Genomic DNA, 14,393 nt, shown 5'->3' with positions numbered 1-14,393 from the left:
GATTCATCCCTGGGTTACAAGGATGGTTCAACATTCATAAATCAATCAATGTGATAGAACAAATCAATAAGAGGAGAGAGAAGAACCACATGGTCCTCTCAATTGATGCAGAAAAAGCATTTGACAAAATCTAGCATTAAAACGCTTCAAAGTATAGGGATAGAGGGAACAATCCTGAACTTCATAAAATCTATCTATGAAAGACCCACAGCAAATATCATCCTCAATGGGAAAAAGCTTGCTGCCTTCCCGTTGAGATCAGGAACACAACAAGGATGCCCACTCTCACCACTCTTGTTCAACATAGTATTAGAAGTCCTAGCAACAGCAATCAGACAACAAAGAGAAAAGGTATCCAAATAAAGAAGTCAATAAATAAAGAAGTCAAACTCTCTCTTCGCAGATGACATGATTCTTTATATGGAAAACCCAAAAGATTCCACCCCCAAACTACTAGAACTCATACAGCAATTCAGCAACGTGGCAGGATACAAAGTCAAAGTACAGAAATCAGTGGCTTTCTTATACACTAACAATGAAAATACAGAAAGGGAAATTAGAGAATCAATTCCATTTACTATAGCACCAAGAACGATAAGATACCTGGGAATAAACCTAACCAAAGAGGTAAAGGATCTGTACTCGAGGAACTACAGAACACTCATGAAAGAAATTAAAGAAGACACAAAAAGATGGAAGACCATTCCATGCTCTTGGATCAGAATAATAAACATTGTTAAAATGTCTATACTACCTAGAGCAATCTATACTTTTAATGCCATTCTGATCAAAATTCCACTGGTATTTTTCAAAGAGCTGGAGCAAATAATCCTAAAATTTGTATGGAATCAGAAGAGACCCTGAATTGCTACGGAAATGTTGAAAAAAAAAAAAATAAAACTGGCAGCATCACATGATTTCAAGCTTTACTACAAAGCTGTGATCACCAAGACAGCATGGTACTAGCATAAAAACAGACACATAGACCAGTGGAACAGAGTAGAGAGCCAAGATACGGACCCTCAAACCTATAGTTAAATAATCTTCGACAAAACAGGAAAAAATATCCAGTGGAAAAAAGACAGTCTCTTCAATAAATGATGCTGGGGAAACTGGACAGCTATATGTAGAAGAATGAAACTTGACCATTGTATTACACTGTACACAAAGATAAACTTGAAATGGATAAAAGACCTCAACGTGAGACAGGAATCCATCAGAATCCTAGAGGAGAACATAGGCAGTAACCTCTTTGACATCAGCCACAGCAACTTCTTTCAAGATATATCTCTAACAGCAAAGGAAACAAAAGCAAAAATGAACTTTTGGGACTTCATCAAGATCAAAAGCTTCTGCTCAGCAAAGGAAACAGTCAAGAAAACAAAGAGGCAACCCACGGAATGGGAGAAGATATTTGCAAATGACAGTACAGACAAAAGGTTGATCTATAAAGAACTCCTCAAACTCAACACACACAAAACAGATAATCATATCAAAAAATGGGCAGAAGATATGAAAAGACACTTCTCCAATGAAGACATACAAATGGCTATCAGACACATGAAAAAATGTTCATCATCTCTAGCCATCAGGGAGATTCAAATTAAAACCACATTGAGATACCACCTTACACCAGTTAGAATGGCCAAAATTAGCAAGACGGGAAACAACATGTGTTGGAGAGGATGTGGAGAAAGGGAAACCCTCTTACACTGTTGGTGGGAATGCAAGATGGTATAGTCACTTTAGAGAACACTGTGGAGATTCCTCAAGAAATTAAAAATAGAGCTTCCCTATGACCCTGCCATTGCACTCCTGGGTATTTACCCCAAAGATACAGATGTAGTGAAAAGAAGGGCCATCTGTACCCCAATGTTTATAGCAGCAATGGCCACGGTCGCCAAACTGTGGAAAGAACCAAGATGCCCTTCAACGGACGAATGGATAAGGAAGATGTGGTCCATATACATTATGGAGTATTATGCCTCCATCAGAAAGGGTGAATACCCAACTTTTGTAGCAACATGGACGGGACTAGAAGAGATTATGCTGAGTGAAATAAGTCAAGCAGAAAGAGTCAATTATCTTATGGTTTCACTTATTTGTGGGAGCATAACAAATAACATGGAGGACATGGGGAGATGGAGAGGAGAAGGGAGCTGAGGGAAATTGGAAGGGGAGGTGAACCATGAGAGACTATGGACTCTGAAAAGCACCCCGAGGGTCTTGAAGGGGCGGGGAGTGGGAGGTTGGGGGAAAAAGGTGGTGGGTATTAGGGAGGGCACATATTGCATGGAGCACTGGGTGTGGTGCAAAAACAATGAATACTGTTACACTGAAAAGAAATTTTTAAAAAATATGAAAAGAAAAAAAATTCTTCTTTATATCTCAGCAGCAATATAAGAATCAATGGGAATGGGGACTACTCCTCGAAAATTAAATGACAACACGTGAAGGGTATTTTGAACTATAAATTGAAGAAATACTAAACAAACAAAAAAACAAACAAACAAAAATTACTCTTCTGGGAGGCAGTGCAGCATAGTGGTTAATATCTAAATCAGAAAAATATGACTTTAAACCCAGGACTTTAAACCCAGTTCTGCCATTGACTAAATGTGTGACTCTAGATAAATTATTCTGCACTTCTGAGCCTTTCTCATCATCTATAAAATGTGGAATGATTGTTATCAGGATTAAGTGAAATGTTTTATGGAGAGGAAAAGGCAGAGTATCAGTATATGGACAACACTCAATAATTAGCAACTGTAATGTATGCTGCTAGTATTAGTATTCTAATCTCTCTTTTTTTAAAAAAGATTTTATTTATTTATTTATTTGGCAGGCAGAGATCACAAGCAGGCAGAGAGTCAGGCAGAGAGAGAGAGGAGGAAGCAGGCTCCCTGCTGAGCAGAGAACCTGATGCGGGACTCCATCCCAGGACCCTGAGATCATGACCTGTGCCGAAGGCAGTGGCTTAACCCACTGAGCCACCCAGGTGCCCTGTATTCTAATCTTTCACATGAATGAATAGGGAAAGTCTCAGGACTCAAGCACATATATCCTGCTCATAGCTCCTTCTAACACACCTACCATAAGCTGAACACCAGGGACCTGGTAGTTGAGGAAAATTGTATCTTTCTCATGTGAGTCATCCTAAATCCCCCCCTTTTTTAAAGATTTTATATATTTGTTTGAGAGAGAGAGAGAGACAGATAGTGAGAGATAGTGATAGTGATAGTGAGAGAGAGATAGTGAGAGAGAGCACGAGTGGGGAGGAGAGGGAGAAGCAGCTCCCCACTGAGCAGTGAGCCCGATGCAGGACTCAATCCCAGGACCCTGGGATTATGACCTAAGCCAAAGGCAGACACTTAACCAACTGAGCCACCCAGGTGCCCTCCCCCCATATCCCTTTTTCTCCCTGACTTCTCACCTCCAATCCAACAGCAAGACTTAGTCTTTACTCTGAAATATAATCTAAATCTCACCATGTCTCACTATCTTCTTCGCTCTCCACTAGTCTACACTAATTATCTCACTAATTCTGTCAGAGCTTCCTAACTTGTCTCCCTGCTTCTTCTCCTGACCCAGGACTCCATTCTCCAAAACAGCCATCACACTCTTTCCAAAAGAATTCCTACCATTCCCTTACTTCAAATTTCTCAATAGGATTTTGGAGATAAATTCCTTAAATGGTGAATAAGACTGTACATGGTTTGGCCTCTTGTACTGCTCCAACTGCATTTTATAACATTATTTCCTCTGACCACTCCATTAGAAATTTAATGATCTTCATTCTGTGTTTCTAAAGAGTCAAACTTATTTTCACCCCAAGGCCTTTGTGTTTGCTCTTCTCTCTACCTAGAATCCCCTTTCCTCTGTTTTAAAGTGTCTGTCTTCTTCTCAACATCAAATTTTCTCAAAGATTATCTCTTCAGAGAGGTTGTCCAGGTGATTCTATCACTTCTACTCCATTACCCTCTTCCATTTTTTCTAATAGCACTTTTCAGGACCTGCAATTATCTTATTTATATGTGTATGTTTACTGCCTGCCTCTCACTATGAGAATGTGTCGTCTTTAAGTCAAGATTCTTATCCTTATTGCCCATCCTTATGTTCTACTGTTGTCCTTCCTTAAAAGTGCCTGTACAGAGCAGATGACATAAATATACTGAAAAAACAAATTAATTAATATAATATATAGCTATTTCTATATGAGTACAATAAAAATAATCACTCAAATTGCCGACAATGTCCTACATTGATGGCATTAAGCAAGGAAGCACAGTGAGTTACTTCCCAAATTTCAGTGGACATTGTTTACCATACTAAGTCATGTTATAACTTGGAGATGATCTGTAAGAAAAAACAACACACACACACGTGCGCGCACACACACAGACACACACAGAGAAGTTTTCAAATTATGTCTTAATTATAGCACTGTATACCTCTGCTATCTCATAATCTGCGTTTGTTTTATTTATTCAAAAGATACTGTGTTGGTATCTCTAATAGGCCTAACACTACTCTAGAACCTTAAGGTAAATTAATTTAAAAAAAATAGATGAACATTTCTCCATTATAGAACCTACCCTCTACTAAAGGGAGAAAGATTGACTAGGATACATCTCAATGAGAAGTAATGGTTACACAAAGACTTGAAAAAGTTGAGTCAACCACAAGGATATCTGGAAAGAACATTACTGTTAGCAAGGGAGTCATTAGATGCAGAGATGAGAGTGTATCTGGCAATGAAGGGTAAGGATCTCATGCAGCTGGAGGAGAGTAAGGAAGAGAAAAACTAGTAAGAGATGAGTCAGAGTGGCTGTTGTAAAGACTCTGACTTGGGCTCTGAGTGAAATGAGAAAAGGGATGACATGACATTACTCACACTTTTTTTTTTTTTAAAGATTTTATTTATTTATTCTACAGAAATCACAAGTAGACAGAGAGGCAGGCAGAAGAGGGTGGGGGAAGCAGGCTCCCCGCTGAGCAGAGAACCAGATGCGGGGCTAGATCCCAGGATTCTGGGATCATGACCCGAGCTGAAGGCAGAAGCTTAACCCACTGAGCCACCCAGGCGCCCCAACATTACTCACACTTTTAAAGAAGCCTTCTCTCTGCTGTCTAGAACATACTACCCTGAAGAAAAAGAGACATTAAGAATATACTACAATAAGGAAAAGGATAGAAGATAGATGAATTAAGGGAAGAAATGATTGACTCAGACCAGGAGAGTAGCAGTGTAGGTGGTGAGAATACTATTCTGAAGAAGGAACAATAGGGTATGAGAAAAAGAGAAGACTTACATCTAAGTTTATGGCCTGAGCACCTGGAAAGTTGCAGTTGCCATCTACAGAGAGACAAAAGGCTACAGGGGGAATAAGATTTAGGGAGAAGATGACCAGTTTCATTTTGGACATGAATAAGATGTCAGATTGAAGTGACAAATAGGGAATTGAATATCCAAGTCTGTATTTTCATATTGAGCTAAGAGATCTATGCAAATTTGAGAGTCATAAGCATATCGGTGGCATTTAAAGCAATGGGACTAGTTGAGATCACCAAGGGAGTCAGGGTACACTGGGAGTCAGTGTAGACAAAGAAGAGGGTTCAAGAACTCAACCCTGAAACATATCATCATTAAGACATTAAAAGAAGATGAGAAATCTGCAAAGAAGAGAGAAAAGAAGCAAGAAAAAGCAAAACCAAGAGAGCAATATCTTACCACATGAAGAAATGGTATCAAGGAGGAAGGAGTGTTCACCCATGTCAAATGCTGCTAATATGTTAAACAAGACGAGGACTGAGAATTGACCATTGAGTTGAGCAATTTGGCAGTTACTAGTGGTTTGGAAAAGAGCTTTCTTGTGTGGGATATGGGAATGTAGAAAACCCTGTTTAGAATGAGTTTAAGGGATAATGGGGAGAGAATTATAGATAATTCATCTTAAGAATTTTGCAGCACAAGAGAGCAAAGAAATGGGACAGTAACTGACAAAGGAATGAGGTTAAGAACAAGTTTTCATGTTTCAGGAAGGAAAGATAATGGCATCATACCGCATGTTGGTGGGAATTATTCAAGTGAGAGGGAAGATTTTTAAAAAGAGGGAAAATCGATGGTATTAGGAAGGGGGAAATTACTGCAAGGAGAAAGTCTGAGATCTCATTTGCAAGTTGAGAATATGGCTTTAGATAGAAGCAAGGATGGTTTATCAATGGTAACAATGTGGAGAGCAGAGTGCATAGAGGTGGAAACTCATGGGTGCATAAATAAGTGAGGAGATTCCTGTGGAAATTCTGTGCTGGCTGACTGATTATTTTCAGTGAAGTAGAGTGTCAGGCCATGAGCTCTGAATGAGGATGGAAGAATAGAGTTGGGGGGTGTGAGGAGAAGGGAGAGGTAAGAAATTGTTGTCTAAGACAATGAAAGAGTGAATGAACTAGGGAATTATAGAAATTGCCAGGGAGCATTAGGACACCATTTGAGATTTGTGGTCAGGAATTTAAGATGAGTTGGTCAACATGGTTATGGTTACATGTTTTTCTTCTAGAAACATTAGACTGCATGGATCTAGGAGCAGAGATGGTAGGGAGTGAATTGTTGGGCCAATGAGTCTCTAAAAGCAAGTGAAAGGCAATGGAATGAGGATATGTGAAAGAATATGATCATAACAATTAACCACGGAATTTAAGTTGGCTAAAAAGAGTAGTAGGAATATAAAGGCATGAAAGATGTAAGACTAACAAAAGGAGCAGAGTGGTGCAGTGGAGATCCTAAAGGAGTCTAAGCATTTTTGTGATTGAATAGCAGACAGTAAACTGGGAAGACAGAAGGTTGTAGTTAGAAGGGGATGCACAAAGTTGAGATTATGGAATGTTTACAACTACTGGCCTACAGCATGGGTTGGCAAGCTTTTCCTGAAAAGTGTCAGATTGTAAATAGTTAGGCTTTTCACACCAGCCAGACCCTGTTACAACTACTCAACTGTCATTATAGTGTATGAGCCATCATAGGCATATCTAATGAATGGGTACAGCTGTGTTCCAATAAAACTTTATTTATAAACAGGTAGTGGGCCAAACCTTACCTGATCATAGGTAGTTCACCAACTCCTGGTCTGACGGACAAGTTTCAGGGTGTGACCGTGGTAATGAATGGCTAAGATAGAGTGGAGGATGAGAACATTAGAAAGAAGGTCATGGAACTGAGAAACCAAGATCTAGCAGGATGGAAGTTTTGATGGGTGATCTCTGTATTTGATAAAATTGCCAGGAACTAAGGCAGGACTAGAACTGGAGAATGTGAAAAGGTGAGAGGAGCTGATGACTTCGAATAACAGAGGAAAATGTCCTAGAGGTTGACAGATGACTGCACAAGAGAGAAGTATTAGATGATGCCATCGAATGATATGGACGTAATCAGAAACAATTAGGTGATGCCATCGAATGATATGGACGTAATCAGAAACAATAATCCAAAGCTTTTGGGGATGAGGAAGGAATGATGATCTGAAAATGGCTAATAGGATAAAGTTCTGTTTTCTGGGACCGGGATACTTCTTTTACACATGTTCGAAATAACTTCTCACCAAACATAATAAGCACACCAAACAGTTGATGAACAATTGGAGTAAAAGAAATTTCGGCAATGAGTCCCCAGCACCAGGGGCTTCAGGAAAGTGGTTATAGCCTCCCAGTCTGTAGATTCCACAGATGCTGTGATGGGGCATCTTTGCAAACACTAACCAGACTCCACCTGGAGGCACATTTCAGCTCTCCTTGGCAGGGCCAGCTTTCACACGTACCGAATATTTTTTACTGTATCTTCACAGTAAAATGAGAATTTGGGGATTGTGGCAGACTTGTGGATACTATCTCTGCTATTATGTGCGAAAAGAAGTACCACAGAGCCTAAAAAATCAGGTTGATGATCACTAAAGTCGAAAGAGATCAGAACATGCAAGTCGATGCCTGAAAATGGAGATCCGAGGACTTGAAAAGCTAAGTTCTCTAAAAGGGAACCGGAGGCTTTCAAAACGACTAAAATGACACCAAAGAGAGATTAACCAGCAGGCAGAGAGCTGGCAAAGTGTGTTCATGAATTATATACCGCACCAGAAGTTCTAGCAAGAGAAAAGCATAGGATTAATAATTAACTAGCAGAGTAATAATGGGCTTGTACATTCTGCTTTTTCTCAGTGAAAGAAATCGGCCTACTTAGTCTTTCTGCCCATTGTTTGTCTCCTCATATTTATAGAAAGGAAAGTTCATAAGCCAAATCCTTTTTATAACAGTGAATCATTTCTTCCCAAAGCCTCTTCAGCATTTCTCTCATACGGTCCTCTAGATCTTCCAGGAAAAAAAAAAAAAAAAAAAAAAAAGCACACACACACAAACTTGTGAGCTTGGCCTCGGGCTCCTGCGGGGTGATTTGCACTGCACAAGAGAGCCGTGGCACCCATGGCCCCTTGACGCCGATATTTGAAACCCTTCTCCACAGTGTTTTATTTATCATCATCATTATCTTCACTTCCAGTAAGTATTTGTGGTATTAAGAGCCTGTTAACACTGCCCTTAGCATCGCACATGTCTCTCTGCTCTCTGCCCGCCCAGAGTGGAAAATCCTGGAAAGATACCCCAGTGCCTGAGCCCACGGTGGGCTCAGCCTCAGCACGCAGTCCATTTGCTGAAGTGCAGATAGAGATTCCTCTGAACGTTTATTGGAGGAGAAATAAAAACATGTGCAGGACATGCAGAACCCCAAACAGAACTGTTAAATGAATGCTAGGAAAGTGCATGAATACATTTATAGGATGTATTAGTAAGTTTATTCAAAAGGGCCAAACAAATGCAGTTTTTCTGAGGGAAAAGGCACGTAAACCAGGGCTGACATTTTCCTGAAAGAGAAGGGAGGAGATAGTAAGATCTTTTTCTCGAAAAGAAAACTAAGGGGTGCCTGGGTGGCTCAAGTTGGACACATGTCCAACTCTTCTGAGTCCAGGTCATGATCTCAGGGTCATGAGATCGAGCCCGGAGCTGGGCTTCATGCTGGGTGTGAAGCTTGTTTGAGATTCTCTCTCTCCCTCTCCTTCTGTCTCTCCCCTATCTAAAAAAAAGAAGGAGGAGGAGGAGGAGGAGGAGGAGGAAAGAAAGAAAAGGAAGCTGGAGGTTTTTAGCCTCTCTAGTATACTGGTTTTCTATCACCACTTTTCTTTTTTAAACGAATTTTAATGTTTATTTATGATCTCTCACTGTAGACAAATTTGTAAAGTACAAAAGAGTATGGAGAAGCAAAATTAAAAATCCAATAATTCAACCAATCAAAGCTAACTGTATTCCTGTTATTTTATATATTTTCTTCTAATTTTTCACCACACATAATACAAAACAGAGAGATTAGTGCAATAAACGCCTGTGTATTCACATTCTAGCCTCAGTAATTTTCAAGCCAGCCAAACTTCTCTCATCTCCACCCTCGCCTGCACACTCTCTTCCTCCTCGTTGTATAATTTTGAAGCAAATCCCAGATATCCTAGTATGATAAATGTTGTAAATATTTTACAATGTACCCCTAAGGTTGCCATGCATATTTTAATATAGTTAATATCATATGTACAAAATCAGATATATTCATTTTCATCTATGTCTGATACCAGAAAAATTTGGGAGGGAGGGCCTTTTTAAAATTGACATATAATGTATTATTTGCTTCAGGGGTACAGGTCTGTGAATCATCAGTCTTACACAATTCACAGCACTCAACATAGCACATACCCTCCCCAATGTCCATCACCCAGTCACCCCATCCCTCCCCCCCAAACACCTGCAACCCTCAGTTTGTTTCCTGAGATTAAGAGTCTCTTATAGTTTGTCTCCCTCCCCTGTCCCATCTTGTTTCATATTTTTTCCCTCCCTACCCTCCATGGCCCCCCACCCTGCCTCTCAAATTCCTCATGTAAGAGAAAAAATATGAAAATTGTCTTTCTCTAATTGACTTATTTTGCTCAGCATACCATCCTCTAGTTCCATCCACGTCATTGCAAATGGCAAGATTTGGGGTTTTGATGGCTGCATAGTATTCCTGTGTGTGTGTGTATGTGTGTGTGTGTGTTTGTGTGTGTATATATATATATATTTATATATATATATATATAACTTCTTCTTTATCCATTCATCTGTTGTTGGACATCTAGGTTCTTTCCATAGTCTGGCTATTGTGGATATTGGTGCTATAAACATTCGGGTGCACGTGTTGCGGGGGCAGTTTAAGTTTTTATTTGAATTTCATTTATTTAATATACACATAATATTATATTAGTTTCAAGTGTTTAAACAGTGATTCAGTGAGTTCAAACCTCACCTGGTGCTCATCACAGGTGTCCCCTCTAAACCCCATCACCTATTTCACCCATCCCCCAACCCCTCCCCTCTGGTAACCACTGGTTTGTTCTCTATAATTAAGAGTCTGTTCAAAAAAGTTATTTGTAACTGAAATTTAAAAAAAAAAAAAAAAGATTTCCTTCTTGATTTTTTTTCAAACTTTTGCCACCATTACCCCAACAATGACCTGGGGGAAGAAAGATAACTTTTTAGGAGAACCAAAGCTTAAGCTATAGTCTCTCTTTAGGTAACCTCTCCTTAAATAGGATAATTTAAATGCATGTAAGGGACTTTGCCAAGTAGGAACCATGTGACTTGGTAAGATTATTACTGTTATAAATAGACAACCTGATTCAGTTCCTACAAGTTAGAATTTTACATACATTATAATATTACATATACATTATTGCAAGTAAGAGCCACAGCACCTCTGCAAGTGAGTGAAGATATTATTCCCATTTTGTAGAGAGGAACACTGAGGCTTGGAAAGTTTAAATAACTTACTTAAAATTGCAGAGGTAGTAAATAGTTGACCTGGGATTTTAGCAAAATCTTGTCTCATTCCAGAACATCCTCTTAGCCTCCATGCTGACTTTACATGATAAATTCAAGTTTTCTAGAGGGAAACTAATGATTTACGTAAAAATCACAGGATCATAGACCTTATTACTAGATTGTCATATTACCTCTCACCTCAATCCAAAATTAGTAAGAAGTATTCACATCGGGGTGAAATTTGGGTGAATATATTGGGACACTTAAACCACCAAGTAATTAAATTTTCCTTGTAGCTGTTAAAGAGTATGTTTTGCCATATTTTACTCCTTTTAGAAACATGTAAATTGTAACATCATAGTATGCCTTACTGTAGTAACTTTAACGAAGTCAAACCCCAATTTTGCCTTTATCAGTAAGCTTTCTTTGAGGTATGATCAACACTAATTTGAATAATATTCTATGGAATTATTTTACAGAGTATGTTCTAAATTTTTACCTTCTCTTTTCCTTTCAGTCTCTGTAATATACAGATTTGTTCCAAATACCATCAGAGGAACCTCTATGAACTTTTTGACACTATTCAATGGATTTGGTTGTTTCATGGGGGCATTGCTGGTGGAGATGGTATATGTCATCTCAGAAGGTAAAAATAGGTTCATGGTATGCTTACATATATATATTGATTTGATGACTAGAGAATTGGGAGACAAAATCTTAAAAGAAGGGCTTTGCCAGTGTAGTCTTTTTTTAATTGATCCACTTTTGCAATTAAGATAGAATTAAGATAGGAAATAGACTCTTGCTGTATTCATTAATTTCTGGGAATTGTTTTTCTTTTGATAGGAGGAGGTAATTACAGAATGTCACTTCTCATGAGACCCTGTCTGCTGTCTTTCTTTAGTGTATTTTAGAACAAATCAGTCATTATATTCTTATTAGATCTTTCAGTGAGGTCATATTCAATAATGCCTCATAACTGGCAGAGATAATCTTCAGGAAAGGTAAGTCCTATGGAAATGTAGGCGAATGGGGTCTATGGATGATCTTTTTTCCCTGTGATTTTCCAGAAATCATGTCTATGCAAACCAAAAGGAGCTGTGAATTGAATATAAAATGGTCTTGAAAAATTTTTCCCATAGTAATTGATCAGGAGATACACCCCATCTGAAAAATTCACATACAAAAAAAAATACTACTCATACGTGTGCTGACAGAAAAATCAACAGAATGACAATATTAGATGTCATGGTGAAATGTCTCTGGCTGTATTTTAAATCCACAAACTTTTTCCTTTATTTGTTCTAAGATGTTAACATGGCTTAACATTTTTTTAAAATTTACTTTTGCTTATTGTATTAAAATACTACAAGCTTGTTCTCTACTTTCAAAGGTATTTACAGTTGTGCACTCAAAATAATGTAAAAAAAGTGTTGGCTTGGGATCTCCTGTAACAAATTTAATTTACATAGTTTCCAACTATGGAAAAATTAACTTCTATGAATGAGAAACTCCTTTTAACACTATCTACATTCAAAAAATATTTATGGATGACCACTCTGTTCCAGGGACCATGTTGGATAATGGGGATACTATGACAAGGAAATAAACACTCCCAAATCCTCACAAAATTTTTAGGGGCATAGGGAAGAAGTAAAATTAAGAAGGATAAATTTGATGATAGGTAGAGTAGAACTCTAGGGAAAAAATGCACACTCCTTGATTGATTATTAATAAGATGAATTATTGCCCTTGTCTTAGTTAACTGAGAGAGTGGAGCAAGCGTGTATTGCAATACTTCTTGTGTGCCGGGCTCTGTCCTACGTGGAATTTGTGAGATATGGTTCCATCTCTCAAAGGATGAAAATTCAAACTGTCATAATAACTCTGTGAACAGCAGCAAGTTGTTCACTGCTCTGGTGGTTAGATTCTTTATGTATAAACAAGGAACAAAGCCCCGGTATTAGAGTTTTATAGGATAACAAGGAAAAGTCTTACCTATATCTCTACCTAAACATCTTTCATGTTCAGCATACATTTATTTTCTTCAATAGTACTCAATGAAGATGTTTCTGAAATTTTGCTTTTTTTTTTAAGATTTTATTTATTTGAGAGAGAGTGAGAGTGCACAAGCAGAGGGAGCAGCAGGCCCCCCACTGAGCAGGGGGCCCCCCACTGAGCAGGGGGCCAGATACAGGACTCTGTCCCAGGACCCTGGAATCATGACCCAAGCCAAAGGCAGACACTTAACCAATTTAGCCACCCAGGGGCCCTGAAAATTTGCTTTTAAGAATGTCTATAATCAAACCATATTTGACATATTCTAGAAGAACTACAAAGTCAAATATTACTATCAGCTTATCTTTTATATGAATCTACTTTTTTTCTATGTATGTTTGAGGAACATACCCAGTTAAACTGAGCATCACAAGACTATGCTCACTTGAATCATTAGCCATAAGTTCAAAGGTTCCCCAGAACGGCCGTCACTTCTGATAAGCTGGCTATAAATGTGGAGGTCCCCCCAAACCCCCTTCGATTTGACAATTTGCTAGAATGACTCACAGAACTCAGGAAAGCACAGTACTTATGATTACAGCTTTACGGTGGCAAAAAAAAATAGAAGTCAGAACAAGGTCTAAGAAGGTTTCCAAAAGCGAAACTTCTCTCTTCAAGGATGCTGTGCCCAGCTGGTGCACCAGTGTGTTACAATATGCAGAATATGGCCAACCAGGGAAGCCTCCTTGAACGTCAGGGTGTGGAATTTTCATTGAGGTTTAATGATGTATGCAGCATTGATTGCACCATTGGCCATGTGATTGAACACAGTCTCTGGGCTCTTTGCTCCAGAGTTGGGATACCGCATGGTGCAAAGCCTCAACCCTCTAATCCTGGGCTTAATGTTCCTGGCTGGCCAGGCCCTTTCTGGGTCATCTCTGTAGTATTAACCATCAGGTGAACGTGGAGGGGCCCACCCTGTATAACAAAGGCATTCCATTTACTTAGAAAATTCAATGGATTTAGTGTTTACCAAACAGGACCCAGGACAAAGGCCAGGCAAATTCTCTATTACACACAATTATTCGTATCATCCACTTCATTGAAAACCTACATTTTTCTTGAGAATCTGAATAATATGATAGGAACTCTTACTTACATTATTGCATTTATTGCAACAATCATATAAAGGCAATGTTATCCTTATTTTTGAAATGTAATCAAAACAGAAAAAAAAAAAAAAAAGCAAAGTGGCCATGTCATCACAACTAGTATCTGACAGAGATCTGACCCTTTCAATATTCTGAAACCAACATCAATATTGCTTTTAATACACCAACAGCTATTATGAGTCACACAGTGTGAGGGCTTTTTTAATGACAGTTGTTAGTTCTGAAAAACAACCTCCTCGGATGGGGGTCTGCATGTTGGATATTACTGACAATATTCTAAATATAATAAAAGATGGATAAACAAAAGTCTATATAATTTTGGTGGAGTTCACCAAGGACAAA

The 14,393-nt window shown here is 38.7% G+C and overlaps 1 protein-coding gene across 1 annotated transcript in view; it reads left to right on the top strand.

Moving 5' to 3' along the window:
* Positions 1 to 14,393, top strand: part of SLC15A5 (solute carrier family 15 member 5) — a 77,595-nt gene that overhangs the window by 43,424 nt on the left and 19,778 nt on the right. The window contains exon 7 of the mRNA XM_044226872.1: positions 11,399 to 11,527. Coding sequence (XP_044082807.1) covers positions 11,399 to 11,527 — 129 coding nt within the window. The remainder of the gene's footprint in view (positions 1 to 11,398; positions 11,528 to 14,393) is intronic.

The sequence above is a fragment of the Neovison vison genome, chromosome 12 (genome assembly GCF_020171115.1).
Source record: "Neovison vison isolate M4711 chromosome 12, ASM_NN_V1, whole genome shotgun sequence".
In the NCBI taxonomy this organism is placed as follows: domain Eukaryota; kingdom Metazoa; phylum Chordata; class Mammalia; order Carnivora; family Mustelidae; genus Neogale; species Neogale vison.
Note: the sequence above shows the minus strand (reverse complement) of the source record. Positions and strands in the feature narration are given on the sequence as shown.